This window comes from Enhydra lutris, unplaced genomic scaffold (assembly GCF_002288905.1).
Source record: "Enhydra lutris kenyoni isolate GAN:26980312 unplaced genomic scaffold, ASM228890v2 scaffoldscaffold35, whole genome shotgun sequence".
NCBI lineage: Eukaryota > Metazoa > Chordata > Mammalia > Carnivora > Mustelidae > Enhydra > Enhydra lutris.
In genome coordinates this window covers 1987142-2001575 of record NW_019154119.1, presented here as the reverse complement: position 1 = coordinate 2001575, position 14434 = coordinate 1987142, and the positions used below count along the sequence as shown (strand labels likewise).

Below are 14434 nucleotides of genomic sequence, written 5' to 3'. Positions count from 1 at the left end.
CAGCTGGGTGGCTGGATGTGGAATCCAGTGTTGGCAGAAGGAGGGCAGGGTAGGCCTGAGAAAACCACAGCTGGGGATGGATGCTTCTAGACCTGCCCTGCCCTCGGTGGGGGTTAGGGTGGAAAATGCTTCTCAGAGCCTCTCCACTTCCTTTCTGGACCTCTTGGAGGGGAGTCTTGGCTTCAGAGGGAAGAGAAAAGGATTCTTCTTCTTTTTTTTTTCCTCCTCCTCCTTCTTCTTTTTTTTTTTGCTTGCCCTTCCCCACTGCAGAGAGAAGGGGCACATTGGAGTAAGAGGTTTAACCAGAAGCAGTTTCTCTTTGGACCGGGGACAGTTCGTTACTCCCTGCCAGCTCCTGCAGGCAGAAAGCACGTCAGGCTGGCCTGCCGCCCCAGCCCTACCTGTCATGTGCTTGGCAAGTCCGACTTGAGTCCTTTTTTCCACTGCCTCCCTACCCCGTCACACTGCAGTTGCAACCTCTCATTTTTCTGCTGCCTAGATGATTAAAAAGCATGACTTAGTGGAAAAATCTCAACCTCCTTAGGGTCAGCCTCTTAAGCAGCTGTTGGAGATAAGATTGTGCCGGCAGAATACTCAGCCACACTCTGCAAGGCTTTCTGTCTGCACGGGAGGAAATGAGAAGCTGATCGGTTCCGGGTGCGTGTTGTTTGTCTTGGGAGAGAGCTCCAGTTTTCAGAGGTATCAATTGGTATTATTGGATACAAAATTAAAATCTTTGATGGAAAGGTGAGAATATTAGAGTGCTTTTTTTAAAATTCAGGGAGCAAACTTTGTCAAGGAAAAAAGAGTTTTTTTGTTTTGTCGTTTTTTTTTTTTTGTTTTGTTTTGTTTTTTTTAACGGCACCTGCTTTGAGCAATTCAGGGAGCAAAGTTCTCTGGCAACTGAGCAGTATCAGAAATTCAATGCTCAGCCTTCCCCCAAGGATTTAAGAGACTTAATTGTGCAGCTCCTGGTAGGGAAGGCATTGTTTGGAGTTATTTTAATTACCATGTGAGAATTGCCACCTCTTGCTTACTGAATGCGTACTTACTGTCATCTTGTTGATACAGCTCCAAAGAGGACATTCCGATTTTAATTCAGCATATGTCCTCAAAGCATTTTCTCATCTTTGTGTCTGCCAAGAATTTGTACCCATCTGGTGAGACGCGAAGGTCGCTTTGCTTTTCAAAAGGAGAAACTGAGTCACGGGCAGTTGAGAGGACTTGACTGGGGTTATGGAAGTGATGTCAAGGACACAGTGAGGACCTGGAGTCTGTGGCTCTACGCAGTGTGTTATCCAGTGAGCACCTCATCTGAAGTCCTGCAGGTCTGAGGGCAGGTCCCCATTCAGCCACTTCCTAGCTATGTGGCCTTGAATAAGTTGCTTGCTTTCTCTGTGCTTCAGTTTTCCCTTCTGTAGAATAGGCTCACACTACAAAATACTTAATAGGATTATTGTGAAGGTTGAGCTTCTGCCCAACAAATGTGCCTGGCTTCTCTTCTGTCAGCACCATCATCTTTTTAACATCCTAACCCCCTAATTTTAGTTAAAGACCTATTCCCAGCCTGAAACAAAATTACACGCTCTCCACTCCCACCATGCTTCTCATCTTCCTACACCTGGCCTCCCTGTGTCTTGTCCCTTTCGCTCTTCCTTGGCTCGGGCGATCATAATTAGAATCCGGTTGCTGGGACGTCACAGGTGGGTCAGAGGGTAGAGACAGGTAGGTCAGAGGGTAGAGGCAGGGGCCAAGGTCTGCGCTGAGCCAGGTGTCCAACTCCTTTTGACATTTCATAACTCTGTCGCAGGCCCGGAAGATTTAGAACAACTCTCTAGACCAGGAATCTTATCTTCTAGACCAGGAAGCTCATCTTTAAAAGGCTGCGCTGCCCAGAGGTCATCCTGGCACCTGAGCTGGACGGTAGTTGACGCCAAGTCTTGCCCACCCTCCCTGGTCAGTTTTCAATCTGTAAAATGGGCATCCATTCACTTTTCAAAAGGCCGAAGCCCTGAAAACAGCAGATCTAGGTTTGAATCCTGGCCCTTCCATGTGTCTCAGAGCCCAGGATCTCACGGCTCCTCAGGCGTGGTCAGGCCTTTGTGAGGTGAGGTCTGAAAGAGCTTTGCAAACTGTAGCGTGCTTTCCCCTGGCTGGGTTTCCCCTTCCTCACTCCCAAAGCTCGTGCGTGGAGGGCACCTGTGTTTCACCCCCATGGAGGGGCTCCAGGTCCAGTGAGGAGCAGTGAGGACAGGCCAAATAGACAACTTGACCCTCTCCCTGCTCAGCCCATCAGATATGTGTGCCCAGCATAGATCCGGGGCAGAACCACGAGGTCGGCTGCATCAGGAAGAGAAAGGCTGGAGTGGGGGGGACTACTTTTGCCCCAACTCGTCTAGCTCCTCCTCTGGTTCATTTTCCTCCCAGCTGCCATTCCCATACTTTTTATGAGCCTGTTAAGTCTTTAATGATGCTGGGTTGTGCAGCTGGCTTAAGGCTTAATCCCAGCAATAGGGCTTTATTGGATAAATGGTTAATAATCACTTGTCTACAGGGATTGGGGAGGTTCGTTGAGGCCCGTGACTCCCGAAAGCCCCATGTGGCCTGTGACGTGGCCTGTGACATGGTCTGTGGCTGAGCCAGCACTGCTGGGGGCTGGGGTGCAGGGAGATCGGGCACCACAGGAGCTGGGAAGGCCTGAGTTTATAGGAGACATTTCTTCTCTCTCCTGAGAATACAGGACGCTTGCCCGTTGCTGGGGGCCTGTCTTGATCGGTGCCTGGTTCAGGCAATACCCAGGCTCACTTGCAAATGTTGTCTCCCCCCACTCCCGATTTTGCTTTCCTTTCTCTTGCTGTTAACAGGCTGTGTGACCTTGAGCAAACCTCCTGTCCCCTCTGGCCATTGGTTTCCTCATCTACCAAATGGAGACATTGGAAGAGATGGCCTTGAAGGCGCCACGTAGCTCTCAATGTCTGTGTCCTGTGAGCCTCAGTGTCCCAGACAGAGGCTCCTCTCCCCCGCTCTTGGGGCTGTCACTGAGGGCTGTGGATGGCAAGGGACCAGCAGCCCATCGGATTAAGTATTTAAGCTGCTGGGCCAAGAATTGGGTCAGCTGTAGCCACAGGGCAGTGTGTATGCAGGGAATCCGCAGATCCCCTCATGGCCCTTGATTTTATGGCCTGGTGCGGGGTTTCTCCCAGCGCTGGGTGGTACACACAGTAGGCGTTAAAAAAAACAGCCTCACTGACGGGACTCTGAAAAGACTTCCAGGGGTAGAACCGCCAAGGAGCCAAGAGCTTTTCACAGCTGAAAAATTCTGTTCATGGCTTCCCTGTGACTGCGGCCATGCGAGCGCACGTCCCTGATCAACCCTGATTTGGCCTTGACTTAAGAGTCACAGCGAGATCAGGACCCATCTATGTGAGGGGCGGGGTGTTAGCGGGTCATGCGCACGGGGCTCCAACGGACCCCGGTTTGAATCCCATTCCTCTACCACTCATTTCCAGGCTGTATGGTTTGGGCCACCTCCTTCTTCAAACCCGAGTCTTTAAGAGAGTATTAGCAACAGGTGTTTTCAGCACGACTGTACTGGTTCAAAACGATGTATGTAGAGCATCTGGAAACTGGCTCCTCCTAGGCACTGATGGTCACCCTGAGGGGTAAGGGGCATCAGTGCTAAGGTACTTGCGGCCACGCTTTTGGCTGCCAGGGTCACGTGCTGGCTGCAGGCAGGTGCGGCGTACTATGGATGACATGATTTTAAGTTCTTTTATCTGCAAGTAAAAGACAAGAAAAGCTACGAACAGAGCCACCCCACAGATTTGGGGGCACTGCCCTGGAAACTTGCAGCTTCAGGATTAAAGTCTGCTGGGGGCCGGTTTCCTGGGCCCCAGAATGTGTGTGTTCCCTGGCTCCTGCTCAGTCCTCCCCGTGTATGTGCAGCAGAGGAACGGGATTTCTCTTTTCGGGGACTGTAGGTGATGGGGCCTTGCTCTGCTTTTCTTTTAGATCTTCCCCGACCCGTCGGACTTTGACCGCTGCTGCAAGCTCAAGGACCGCCTGCCGTCCATCGTGGTAGAGCCCACGGAGGGCGAGGTGGAGAGCGGGGAGCTCCGGTGGCCCCCCGAGGAGTTCTTGGTCCAGGAGGATGAGCCGGACAACTGTGAAGAGACAGAGAAAGACAACAAGGAGCAATAGAGTCCCTGTCGACTCCCTCGGGGGCCACACCAGACGGCATCTGTCCCAGAACTGTGTTCTTTCCCATTGTGATGGAAGAAGGGAGTGAGCCACAGTCGTTCTGAAAATGTCAAATGATGGCTTCCGTTTTGCACCTGCAAATCACCGAGTTGGTTTTCTTTTCTTTTCTTTTCTTTTTTTGAAACGTGCTGGGCAGTGGAGCCCTCTGCGACCATTTGCAAGGCCTTCTGAGAAAGGAAGCTGCTTAGAGCAGGGGTGGGGGGTGCGGGGAGGGAGGCGGTGCATCTTCGAGATGGGTATCTGAATGGGCGCAGGCTAGAGGCAGCGGCGGGATTCCAGGGGGCCCTGGGGGACTGGGGAGGGGGGTAGGGAGTTGTGCATCGCCAGTAAGAAACATTCAGGTTAAGAGAACCAATGGGAGACAGGAGACGGAAGATAAAATACCCGTTTGAAAGGAAGCCTTGAGCAGAGGAGGGCCTCTGGGAAGTTGCCTGCCAGTGGCTGCTGGGGCATCCGAAAACAACACGTTCCTCACTCTCTCCAGCTCTGCCCACCACCAGCCTTTGCTTTTATGTCAGCTATGTTGGTCTGTTCACGGGAGGCTGGGAAAGAAAAGCAGCAGAAACCGGCATCTGCAAAGCCGGCTGGAGGCAAGCGTGGGAAAGGAGGATTCCCGGCTCCTCCTCCAGCCTCTGCTCTGGCTGTGGCAGGTTCTGGAGGTTTCTTAAGAGGCAGCACTCTTGAGCTTCTCTCTCCTGATTTATCCTTTTGCCCTCCCCCAGCCCTTTAGGAGGAACAGGAGCACTTCCCACTCTGGTGGGGACACTGAGGTGGACGCTGGACATGAAGACCCCTCCCCCCTGCTCCCCCAGGCTTGCTCTGTTCTGAGCAGAGGCACAGAGCCCTGGCTGGCTCTACCAGGCCGGCCCTCCTTCTCCTTAGCACCATCTCTGCAGCCCCTGGGCCGAGCAGTCAGGCGGAGGTGACTCCCAGCCTGACCCGCGGTGGTACCCACTCCCGCATGGGCTCCCAGTCCCTTTTTCTGGTGGGAGCTGAGTGGAGAGAAGAGGAGACTCTTTCTGTTTCTTGTTGGGAAAGTGAGCTTTAAGGGAGGTCCTAGATCTGGGATTATCTGATGGGGGTAACAGGGCTCTCATGCAGCAGCCTGGGGACTAAGCGTGAAACTGAAGGGGTCATGAGATCCCCCTGGTTTCTCCTTGTGCTCTGGACGTAGGTAGATGGATGGCATGGTGAGGGAGCACTGAGTATTGGTCCTCATCCCTCTCTGCCCCTCACTTGTCCCCTACAAGGGCACAGTTGCACGAGAAAGCTAGCCTCGGACTTAGAGCTTCTTATAGTTAAGAACCATCTGGAGCAGTCGGTTGCAGGACACACTCTTGGAACCTTCTCTAGCTTTCAGCACAAGTGTGCAGCTGAGAGCTGAGCTCCAGAGCCTCCTGGAGGCTGAACTGGGCCCACGGAGGCACGCTGGTAGCCCTCCCGTGGGTCTGGGTTGACCCCAGTTTGGGACTTGTGTATAGAGCTGTATTTAATACCTCAAGGTTAGTGGGGTTCCGGGGATCTGGGGCAGGATGGGGGTGTGTGGTTGACATCGCGGCAGGATTTGGTTCTGGGAAGCTGACGCTTGCCTCTCCGCCCCGCCCCCCTCCACCCGTGTTGTCTGCTTGTGTTACACACACCGATGGCAATAACTTCTTCCAGCTCCTTGGGGCTGGGAGAGGCCTGCAGCCTGCCCCGCCAGGGCGTCTCTCCCGTGCTCCCGCTGGTCCTGTTTTGGCTGCACAGACTCCTCCCTCCTTCCTCATGCCCTCGCAGCAGCATTTCTTCTCCTGCACCTGCCTCCCTTCGTGGATGGACTCTTGCCTTTTAAAATCCTGTGTTTCTGTGTCCCTCTCATCTGTCCTGGTCTTGCCGTGTGATGGGAACGTGCTTGTAAACTGCATAACAAATCTATTTCGTGTATATGTGTGTTTATGGGGGTGACTTGTTATTTCGTCGGTTGCTAGACACCTTTGTATGACCCTTTGGAGTCCGAGCAGGCCGAGGGCTGGCAGCTCGAGTCGGGACCTGCAGCAGCGAGCCTGTGGGAGGGACCCAGCCACTCCTGGACAAGTGGCTGAGCTCCTATCTGGCCTCTTTTTTTTTTTTTTTTTTTTTTTTTTTAAGTAACTTGTGTGTATTTCTAACTGATCATATAAAAAAAAGTTAGTATTTCAGTAAAAATGCCTGTTGTAAGATGAACCTCCTGTAACTTCTATCTGTTCTTTTTTGAGGCTCAGGGAGAAACTAGCATTTTTTTTTTTCCAAACTACTTTTTGTCACTGTGACAGTTGTAAATAAAGTTTGAAAATGCTTTCCACTCTGGTCTAGTTCCCTTCTTTCTTCCACCTCTGCTGGAACTGGCAGAGCACAGCCCTGAGATGCCACGTTCATGGGAGGCTGAGTCAGGAGGAGATCCAAGTGAGGTTCTGGATGTATCTTGCCTGTTGGCCCTTCAGGGGTGAGTCCATCCATGGGTTTTAGTCACTTGGCTGAACAAAAGCAGCCTTCCCTTCTGTGCCAGCAGTTTTCAACCCTAGATGTACATCAGAATCACCAGGAAAGCTTTTTAAAAAGTACAGCTATCTGGATTCTACCCCCAGAGACTTGGATTTCAATGGGCTAGGATGTGGGCTGAGCACTAATTATTATTTATTTATTTTTTTTTAGAATCATGGGGAACTTTCAACACCCAGCCACAGTTTTAAGTCACCTTTCTTAGGGAAGACAAACACCCATGATATCTTAAAAGGTCATTCACAAAGACTCTGGGGGAGGAGTGGATGGGCTTGTATACAGCTAACAAGAGCTCTCGTAGCCATTCAGAACATTGACTGAGTGCCTATGATTTGTCAGACATCGTTCACAGATTGAGATAAACACCATTAACCATAGTCCCAGCCCTCACTGCGTTGCTTTAGTGTAAATTAAATGACAAGGATGGTAAGGGCCACACAGGAAAAATAGAATGCCCTGAGAGTATCTGTTGGAAGGGCCAAGATGGACCTCCAAAGAAGGGGGTGAGGTGCACAGAGAGAGTGCTAATAGCAGAGAGAAGGCTGGGGATGAGCTTAACTAGTGGGGGTGGGGAAGGAGTGCCAGGAGGGCTGCTAATGCCTTGGTGAAGAGTTTGGATTTTATTCTATGTGCAGGGCATAGAATGGTATCATTTACATTTTTTTTATGCCATCTCTGTGGAGATGGGATTGGAGGGGACAAGATGGAAGGCCCAGAGTTCAAGAAGGAGGCTTCATGGAGGTGGGAGTAAAAGAGATGGTGCTTTGTGGAAAGAGTTTTCTGACATTTTCCAACCTAAGGCTGGATATTTTTGCCTTTACTTAGCCCATATCTGGGTTCGTAACTAGTGAGTATAGATAATCAAGTGATCTGTGCTGAGGATGTCTCCCAGGATTAATAGAATATGAGTCCATTTTAACATTAGCCTAAATAAAACTATCAGATTTACAGATCTCCTGCCCTGAGAATAACTTGCAGCCTTGTGTCATTCTCATCCTGGATTGTCCCTCTATTTCCTTCCAACAGCCTGAGGATGGAGTTTATTAGAACACAGCCTTCTTAGAGATAGCCCCTCATAAAATGGTCTTTATTCACAGATAACATCATCTATATAGGAAAATAAATCCACCAAAAAAACCCCACCAAAAACCCACCAAAAAACCCTCCCCAAAACAAAAAAACAAAAAACCTACCAGAACTGACAAAATGAGTTCAGCATGGTTGCAGGATCTAAGATCAATATACAAAACTCAGCTATATTCTATATACTAGCAATGCACAATTAGAAATTGAAATTTAAAATACCACTTACATGAGCATAAAAAAATATGAGGTATAGGGATAAATCTGACAAAAGATGTGCAAAATCTGTTCAATGAAAACTACAAAACACTGTTGAGAAAAATTAAACTTACAAACAGGTATACCATGTTCATGGATCTGAAGATTAGCCGTTGTTAAGATGGCAGTTGTCTCCAAATTGATCTATAAATTCAACAGTCAAAATCCAGCTAGCTTTTTTTTTTGCAGAAATTGAGAATCTGATTCCGAAATTCATATGGAAACACAAAAGACTTAGAATAGCCAAAACAACAACTTTGAAAAAGAACAAAGTTAGAGGACCCAAATCTCATCATGAAACCTATTACGAAGCTACAGTAATCAAAACAGTTTGGTATTTGCATCAAGACAGACAAATTGATCTGTGGAACAGACCAGACAGTCCAGAAATAGACACAAATATAGCCCATTGATTTTGACAAAAAGTGCCAAGGCAACTCAATGTAGAAAGAAGTCTTTTCTACATGTGGTGCTAAAACAGTTGTGTGTCATATGCAAATATCTCCTGGGGATAGAAACAAAGTCTTCACTTCTGTTTCCCATTGTCTCCATGTGAGTTTCTAAATAGAATAATTACTCATTTAGAGAAAAAAAAATTTCCTCCTCTATGGCCAATTGCTTCAATACTGTCCTTGCTTTATCCCAGTTCACCTCCTCTCTCTGTAAAAGAAGAGTAACCTTGCTGTGTTATTCAGGCTGACTTGCATTCAAGGCCTACTCAGTCCCTCCACATGTAATTTGGACCCATTTCTTAATGTCTAGCAACCACAGCATTCTTTTCCTAGTACTAGGAAATTTTGAGCACTCAGTAGGTGCTCCATAAGTCAAGATTTTTTCTCTCTTCCCTTTAAAGATCTGGCAGTTAAGAAACTAGTCCCTGCCTTCTGTCCCCTGCTATTTGCTCAGGATCATTTGTACACACACAGTCAAGGGAAACCTCAAGGTGAAGACCCCTCCTTTCCTGCAAATGCAACTCCATGTTCATCACCACGAGAGAGAGAAAGCAGGAAAAAGAAAAGAATGTTAATGTCTTATCTTCTTTCCACCAAAATACTGGAGAGGGAAGAGGGAGACAGTGCCCACCAAGATGGGCCTATTTCCTGGCTCCTTTTTAAAGAGGTGATTCTTGGTCAGAGACCTATTTGAAGTGATGGTTGAGTTTTGTGTATACTGGGGAGAGATTCCAGGTGGGGGTGATAGTGCATGCAAAGGTCCTGTGGTAGAAATTGACTTGATTTTTTTGAGGGATGTCTGTGAAACTAGCATGGCTGGAGTAGAGGGAAAGAGAAGTAGCTGAGGTCAGATACCACAGAGCAGAATGGAGAATCACTGTTGCCCATTGTGAGAAGCCCACTGGGGAAGGAAGCAGACTTATAGGACATCCCAGCTCCTGGAAATCCACCGGTCAGCCCATCCAAAGTTGTCTGATCAGTGGCAAATTACAGTCATTATTAATTGACCTGAGGCACTGTCACATTCTGTAGGGGTTTCTAGATCATCAAGTGAGGATTAAGCTAAGTAGAATTATATTTGTACATCTATCCTTCAGTTACTAAAATGTGATTATGGCTTCAGAGAATAGGCTTGGAGATTGGATTCCTGAATTTGTAGCTCAGCCCTGCCTCTTACTAGCTGTGTGACCTTGGGTAATTTGGTTTTCTTCTCTGGGCCTCACTTTCCTCCTCTATGAAATCAATTCCTACTTCACAGAGCTGTGGTGAGATTTAACACATCTTTATAAGTAACATGCTTAGAACTATACCAGGTACATAGGAAGCACTCAAAATGTTAACCATTGTGGTAGGCAGAATAAAGATGCCCACATCCTAATCTCAGGAACCTGCGAATGTGCTGTGTTTCATGGTAAAAGTGGCAATTAAGGTTGCAGGTGGAATTAAGGCTGCTAATCATCTGACTGGCTTGGGAGACCCTGGATTACCCAGTTGAGCCCAATCGAATTGCAATGGTCCTTATCACAAAACGGGGAAGCAGAAGCGTGAGTGCCCCAGTCAGAGAGAGTTTCCTCCGTGAAATGCTGCTGGCTTTGAGGATGGAGGAAGGTCAATTAACCATGAAATGTGGGTGCCCCTGGAAAATGGGAAAGACCAGGAAAAGATTCTCCCTGAAGCTTCCAGAAAGCACACAGCCCTGCCAGCACCTTGATTTTAGCTGAGCAACACCCATTCCAGACTTCTGACTTCTAACACGAGAAGATATTAAGTTTGTGGTAAGTCATAAAATTAGTAGTAATTTGTGACAGCCACCATGGGAAATGAATACAGCCATTATTATTATAAATATGGTGAGGATGAGGATACAGACTCCTGTGTGGCCTCAGAGAGCAGGGTGGTCACGAACGGGAGAAGGTTCCAGTCAGACTCTACTCTGAGGGGTCACCAGGCGGAGGAATCCGTCAGACGGGGAGGGGGGCAACCATTGCACTGGACTGGATAAATTTGAAGCTGTAAAGCCCTTATTCTAGAATTTTGAAAATTAGTGATTAGTGTAGGATATATTTGTCGGTATAGTCTAGGAATCAGAATATTTATCAAAATACTCCCTTTCTCTCTTCTGTCTGCATAGACAGTCCTGCTTTGAAATGCAATCCATTTGCAATACTTTCTTTGCTATTTCCAATTAGAAAAACACGAATTCCCTCTTCCGTTTACACCGCTCATAGCTGGGCTATAAGCTGCCTTCTAATTCTCAACAGTTTTGCAAAGTGTTTTTTGTTTTTTGTATTCCCCCCCCCCACCCCGTACAAACTCCATTTAGCAGTGATGGAAATAACACAAGATAGTGGAGTTTGGGACCTCATTTCAAATCCCATCACAGAGGCAAATAATTATTTGCATTTTTGTTTCCTTCCAGTCATTGTCCCTCTTACCAGACTGTCTTCAGTGAATAGAATTTTTCCCATGAAGTGGGCATTTTTTAATGTTATTTACAGATGAGGAAGCTGAGGTCAGAAGGCTTCAAGATATACTGACTGCGGAACCAGAAAGAGCAGGGTGGGAAGCACCATTGCACCAGTAAGTGTGTTAAGGGCTGGTTTTCCAAGGGCGGGGGCGGGGGGGGGGAAGCCCTGATTTGGGGCATTTGCCATCTTCCATGCTGTAAATGTCCCCCCGGGGCTGATTCATGGGCAAGCCACTCAGGCTTGGGGAGTCTCAGCTTCCTTTTCTGCAAAATGAACAGAACTCCAAACCAGGGCAGTGCCTGGTTCAGAGGACCTCCAGAACCCCCAGCGCCCTTCATTCAGAAAAGAGAACCAGCTCCAGAAAGAGGTATCTTGTACCATATTTTTCAAACTGAATCATGAATCCTTACTGGGTTGTGAAATTGATTTAGTTGGGTTGCAACCAGAATCTTCAAAGAGGAAAAACTAGAATAGAACAGAGGGTGGGGGGAAATCAGAGGTTTTTTTTTTTTTTTTTCCCAGACACGGGAAGATGGTTCTTCCTTGAAACCTTTCATTCCTACGGAGGTGTGATGTGTGTCCCCGGTTAGGAAAAACAAAGACCTTTTTCTTGCAGCCAGTCACAGTCTAAACAGTGGGAGAGCCACTGGCTTGGTGTAGCTGGCTTGCTAGAAAGCAGTGCTTTTATCTCCTAGAGCCTTGGCGTGTGAGAGAGGCACCTAGAAGAACTAGCTTTGCCCCCATTCTCTGCACAGGGAGAGAGGCTGGGGTACTCTCGTGGTGGAGAGGAGGGGGGATGAGCCAGGGAAGGCCCTTGGCTGCCTCCAAGGCCAGGGCCAGTCTCCAAAAGCCCTTGGGGGTGGCCTGCCTGTGAGCCCTGGTGGAGGGAGGGAACCTCACGAGAGGAAGCAGCGCAGGAAACCGTCCCTGTGAGCTCAGGGCTGCTGGAACCCATCACAGCAGCTACTCAACGACCAACAATAGCACCATTAGATAAAAATAACCCGTGGGGTCTGCAGCCCTGATGTGCAGCGCAGGGCATGCTGTCTAGAGGGTGGAGATGTCACCAGGCTACGGCTGGGGTCACGCTGCTTGGCGCCGTGCTAGGCCTTGATTTCCTGATTGCTAATTAGAAGGCAGTTTTCCAGCTGGAGGTCACTTGGGCTGGGCCAGCAAACCCCTCCCTCCCCCAGGGTCTCTGGTCTCCTGCACTCGTGCACAGGGTGAGATATATAAAAAATAATCACTCCTGCTAAGACCTGGAGGCCTGATTGTACCACCTCTCCCAGGGCGAGTCTCTCTTAGGAGGGCTTCCCTGAGGCTGGTCTTCCAAGGGGTCTCTTCAGGGAGGCCTCAGGGACGAGGCTGCCAAGCAGCCCTCAAAGCCTCTCCCTTGGCCAGGTGGTGGGCTGACCCCAAGGCACCTCCCCCTGGTCCCCAAAGAACTCTCTCCAGGCTGCAGAGCGCCGGCTCCCCGGCCGCCCTCGTCCTGCACTCTGCCAGCCGTCTATCCTCCCACACACGGCAATGGAGGGAGGAGGCCAGGGTCACGCCAAATGTTATTTTTATTACCACGAAGCCTGTTACTGAGAACCAGCAGCCAGCTCTGAGATACAGAGACTGGGCTCCCCTGTTTGCTTCTGGCCTCAAGGTTTGCCGACTAATAATCTGGTTTGAGCCTGCTTCTCAGCCTCCTGTGCCCATCCCAGAAGCACCCACGTCCCTCAAGGGCTCAGAGCACTCCCAGGGCCCTGCACTCTACAGTTTGCACCTGCCTTTCCTTCACTCACACAGTGCTTTTTCACCTGAAATACATGGGTAGAATTCAGGGGTACGGGTGAACTTGGATGGGCCAGAAATTACCCCTATATTTTCATGAACTACTAAGTGAAACTTAGCATTCCCTGCTGGTGGGAGTGGAGGCCGCCCCCTACAGCAAGCTCGGTGGCACCTGGGACAGCCACCAGCAGACATCGCAGGCAGTCCCCCTTCTGCGGTACAGTTGCTGCGGGGTCACGAACAGCCATTCGTTGTCCTGAGCACTCTGGCACCCCACACGCTGCTGGGTTCCAGTAGGTAAAGCATTCGTGGAGGAGGACGTTTGTGACTTGATCGCAAATGCGCGAACAAAAATCTTTTGCCAGCAGTCTCTCCGCGTAATAGATGTTCTGTGTGACCCTCCCCATCTGATCCTGTGCACGGAAAGCATTCTTCTGAGGTGTCTTCAGGCTGCCGGGAGGCTCTGTGGTACAAAAAGATCAAGAAATCCCCCTGCCCCCACCCAGCACTGGTGCAGGGGCGCCCAGCAGAGCTAGAATAGTGTGCAAAGGCAAGGAAGCCTTGCCCGTACCCCCCAGGGGCTCAGAGCCAAGAAAATACCAATAAGCAAATCAACAACTGTGCACTAACCTGATGGGCGCTGTGAAGGTGGAGACTGGACAGAAGGTTGTTGGAGAAACAGGAGGGTCTCAAAGGTGGTGGCTATTACCTCCTGGGTCCACTCCATTCCTCCCCACCCCTGCCCAGCGCCAGGCCTTGGGAGCAGAGAGCTGAGCTGTCCCCACTGCCTTGGCCTGAGACGTTTCCCAGAATACAGAACCTTTGGTGCCCAAAACAAGAGTCCTGGGCAAACTGGTTACCCTACTTGGAAGCCAAACCCCACCTTTTCCTCTTAGGACTAATTCAACTGCCTGGAATTTGGGTTGACTTCTTCCCGTAAACACCTTCTCTGTCCACCTTAATCTGCGTGTGTCTATCTGGGTTTCTGGCTCTCCTTCTCTCCCCCTCCACCCCATTTCTCCTTTAGCACCCTCCGTGGTCCCCCAGCTCCTGCTGGTCAAGTGATTTGAACATCTCATTCCCCTGGGGCCAGCTGCGAACACCACTGGCTCTTTGTTTTTAATTGGGGTATAATTTACATAAAGTGCTCAATTCCCAGGTGAATAGCTCAGTGAGGTATACACCCATAAAACCAGCCTCCAGGTCTAGATCTAGAGTGCTAGCACGCCCCAGAAGGCTTCTGAGTGTCCCTTTGCTGTGCCTTACTCCAAAGGGTAACCATTGTTCTGACCACTGCCACTTTCATATCAAGGGAATCTTGCACTCTGTACACGTTAGGGACACACCTGCCCTATTGAAACTGCTCAGGGGACCAGTGCTGGGAGAGCCCCCCTTTCAGAAGGACCACGAAGCAGGGGGTGGGGCTGTAGAGAGCATGTAGGGAAAATACCAGGCCTTATGGCTAGAGGGAATAAGTAACCTTGTTTTCCAGGAAGGACACCAGGAATCGAAGAGGGATGGTTCACTTAGCCCTTCACTTGACGGGCAGTGACCGGGTTCAGGAGCACAGCCCGTGGAGGGGAGGCAGAACGAGGGTAAGGACCCAGGATCTGAGGG

At 49.5% G+C, this 14434-nt stretch overlaps 1 protein-coding gene across 2 annotated transcripts in view; it reads left to right on the top strand.

The window, feature by feature from the left end:
• Positions 1 to 6372, top strand: part of LOC111154177 (limb bud and heart development) — a 30683-nt gene extending 24311 nt beyond the window's left edge. For both annotated transcript variants that reach the window (XM_022513614.1, XM_022513613.1), the window contains one exon: positions 4012 to 6372. In XM_022513614.1, coding sequence (XP_022369322.1) covers positions 4012 to 4200 — 189 coding nt within the window. In that variant the 3' untranslated portion in view covers positions 4201 to 6372. The remainder of the gene's footprint in view (positions 1 to 4011) is intronic.
• The last annotated feature ends 8062 nt before the right edge of the window (positions 6373 to 14434 follow it).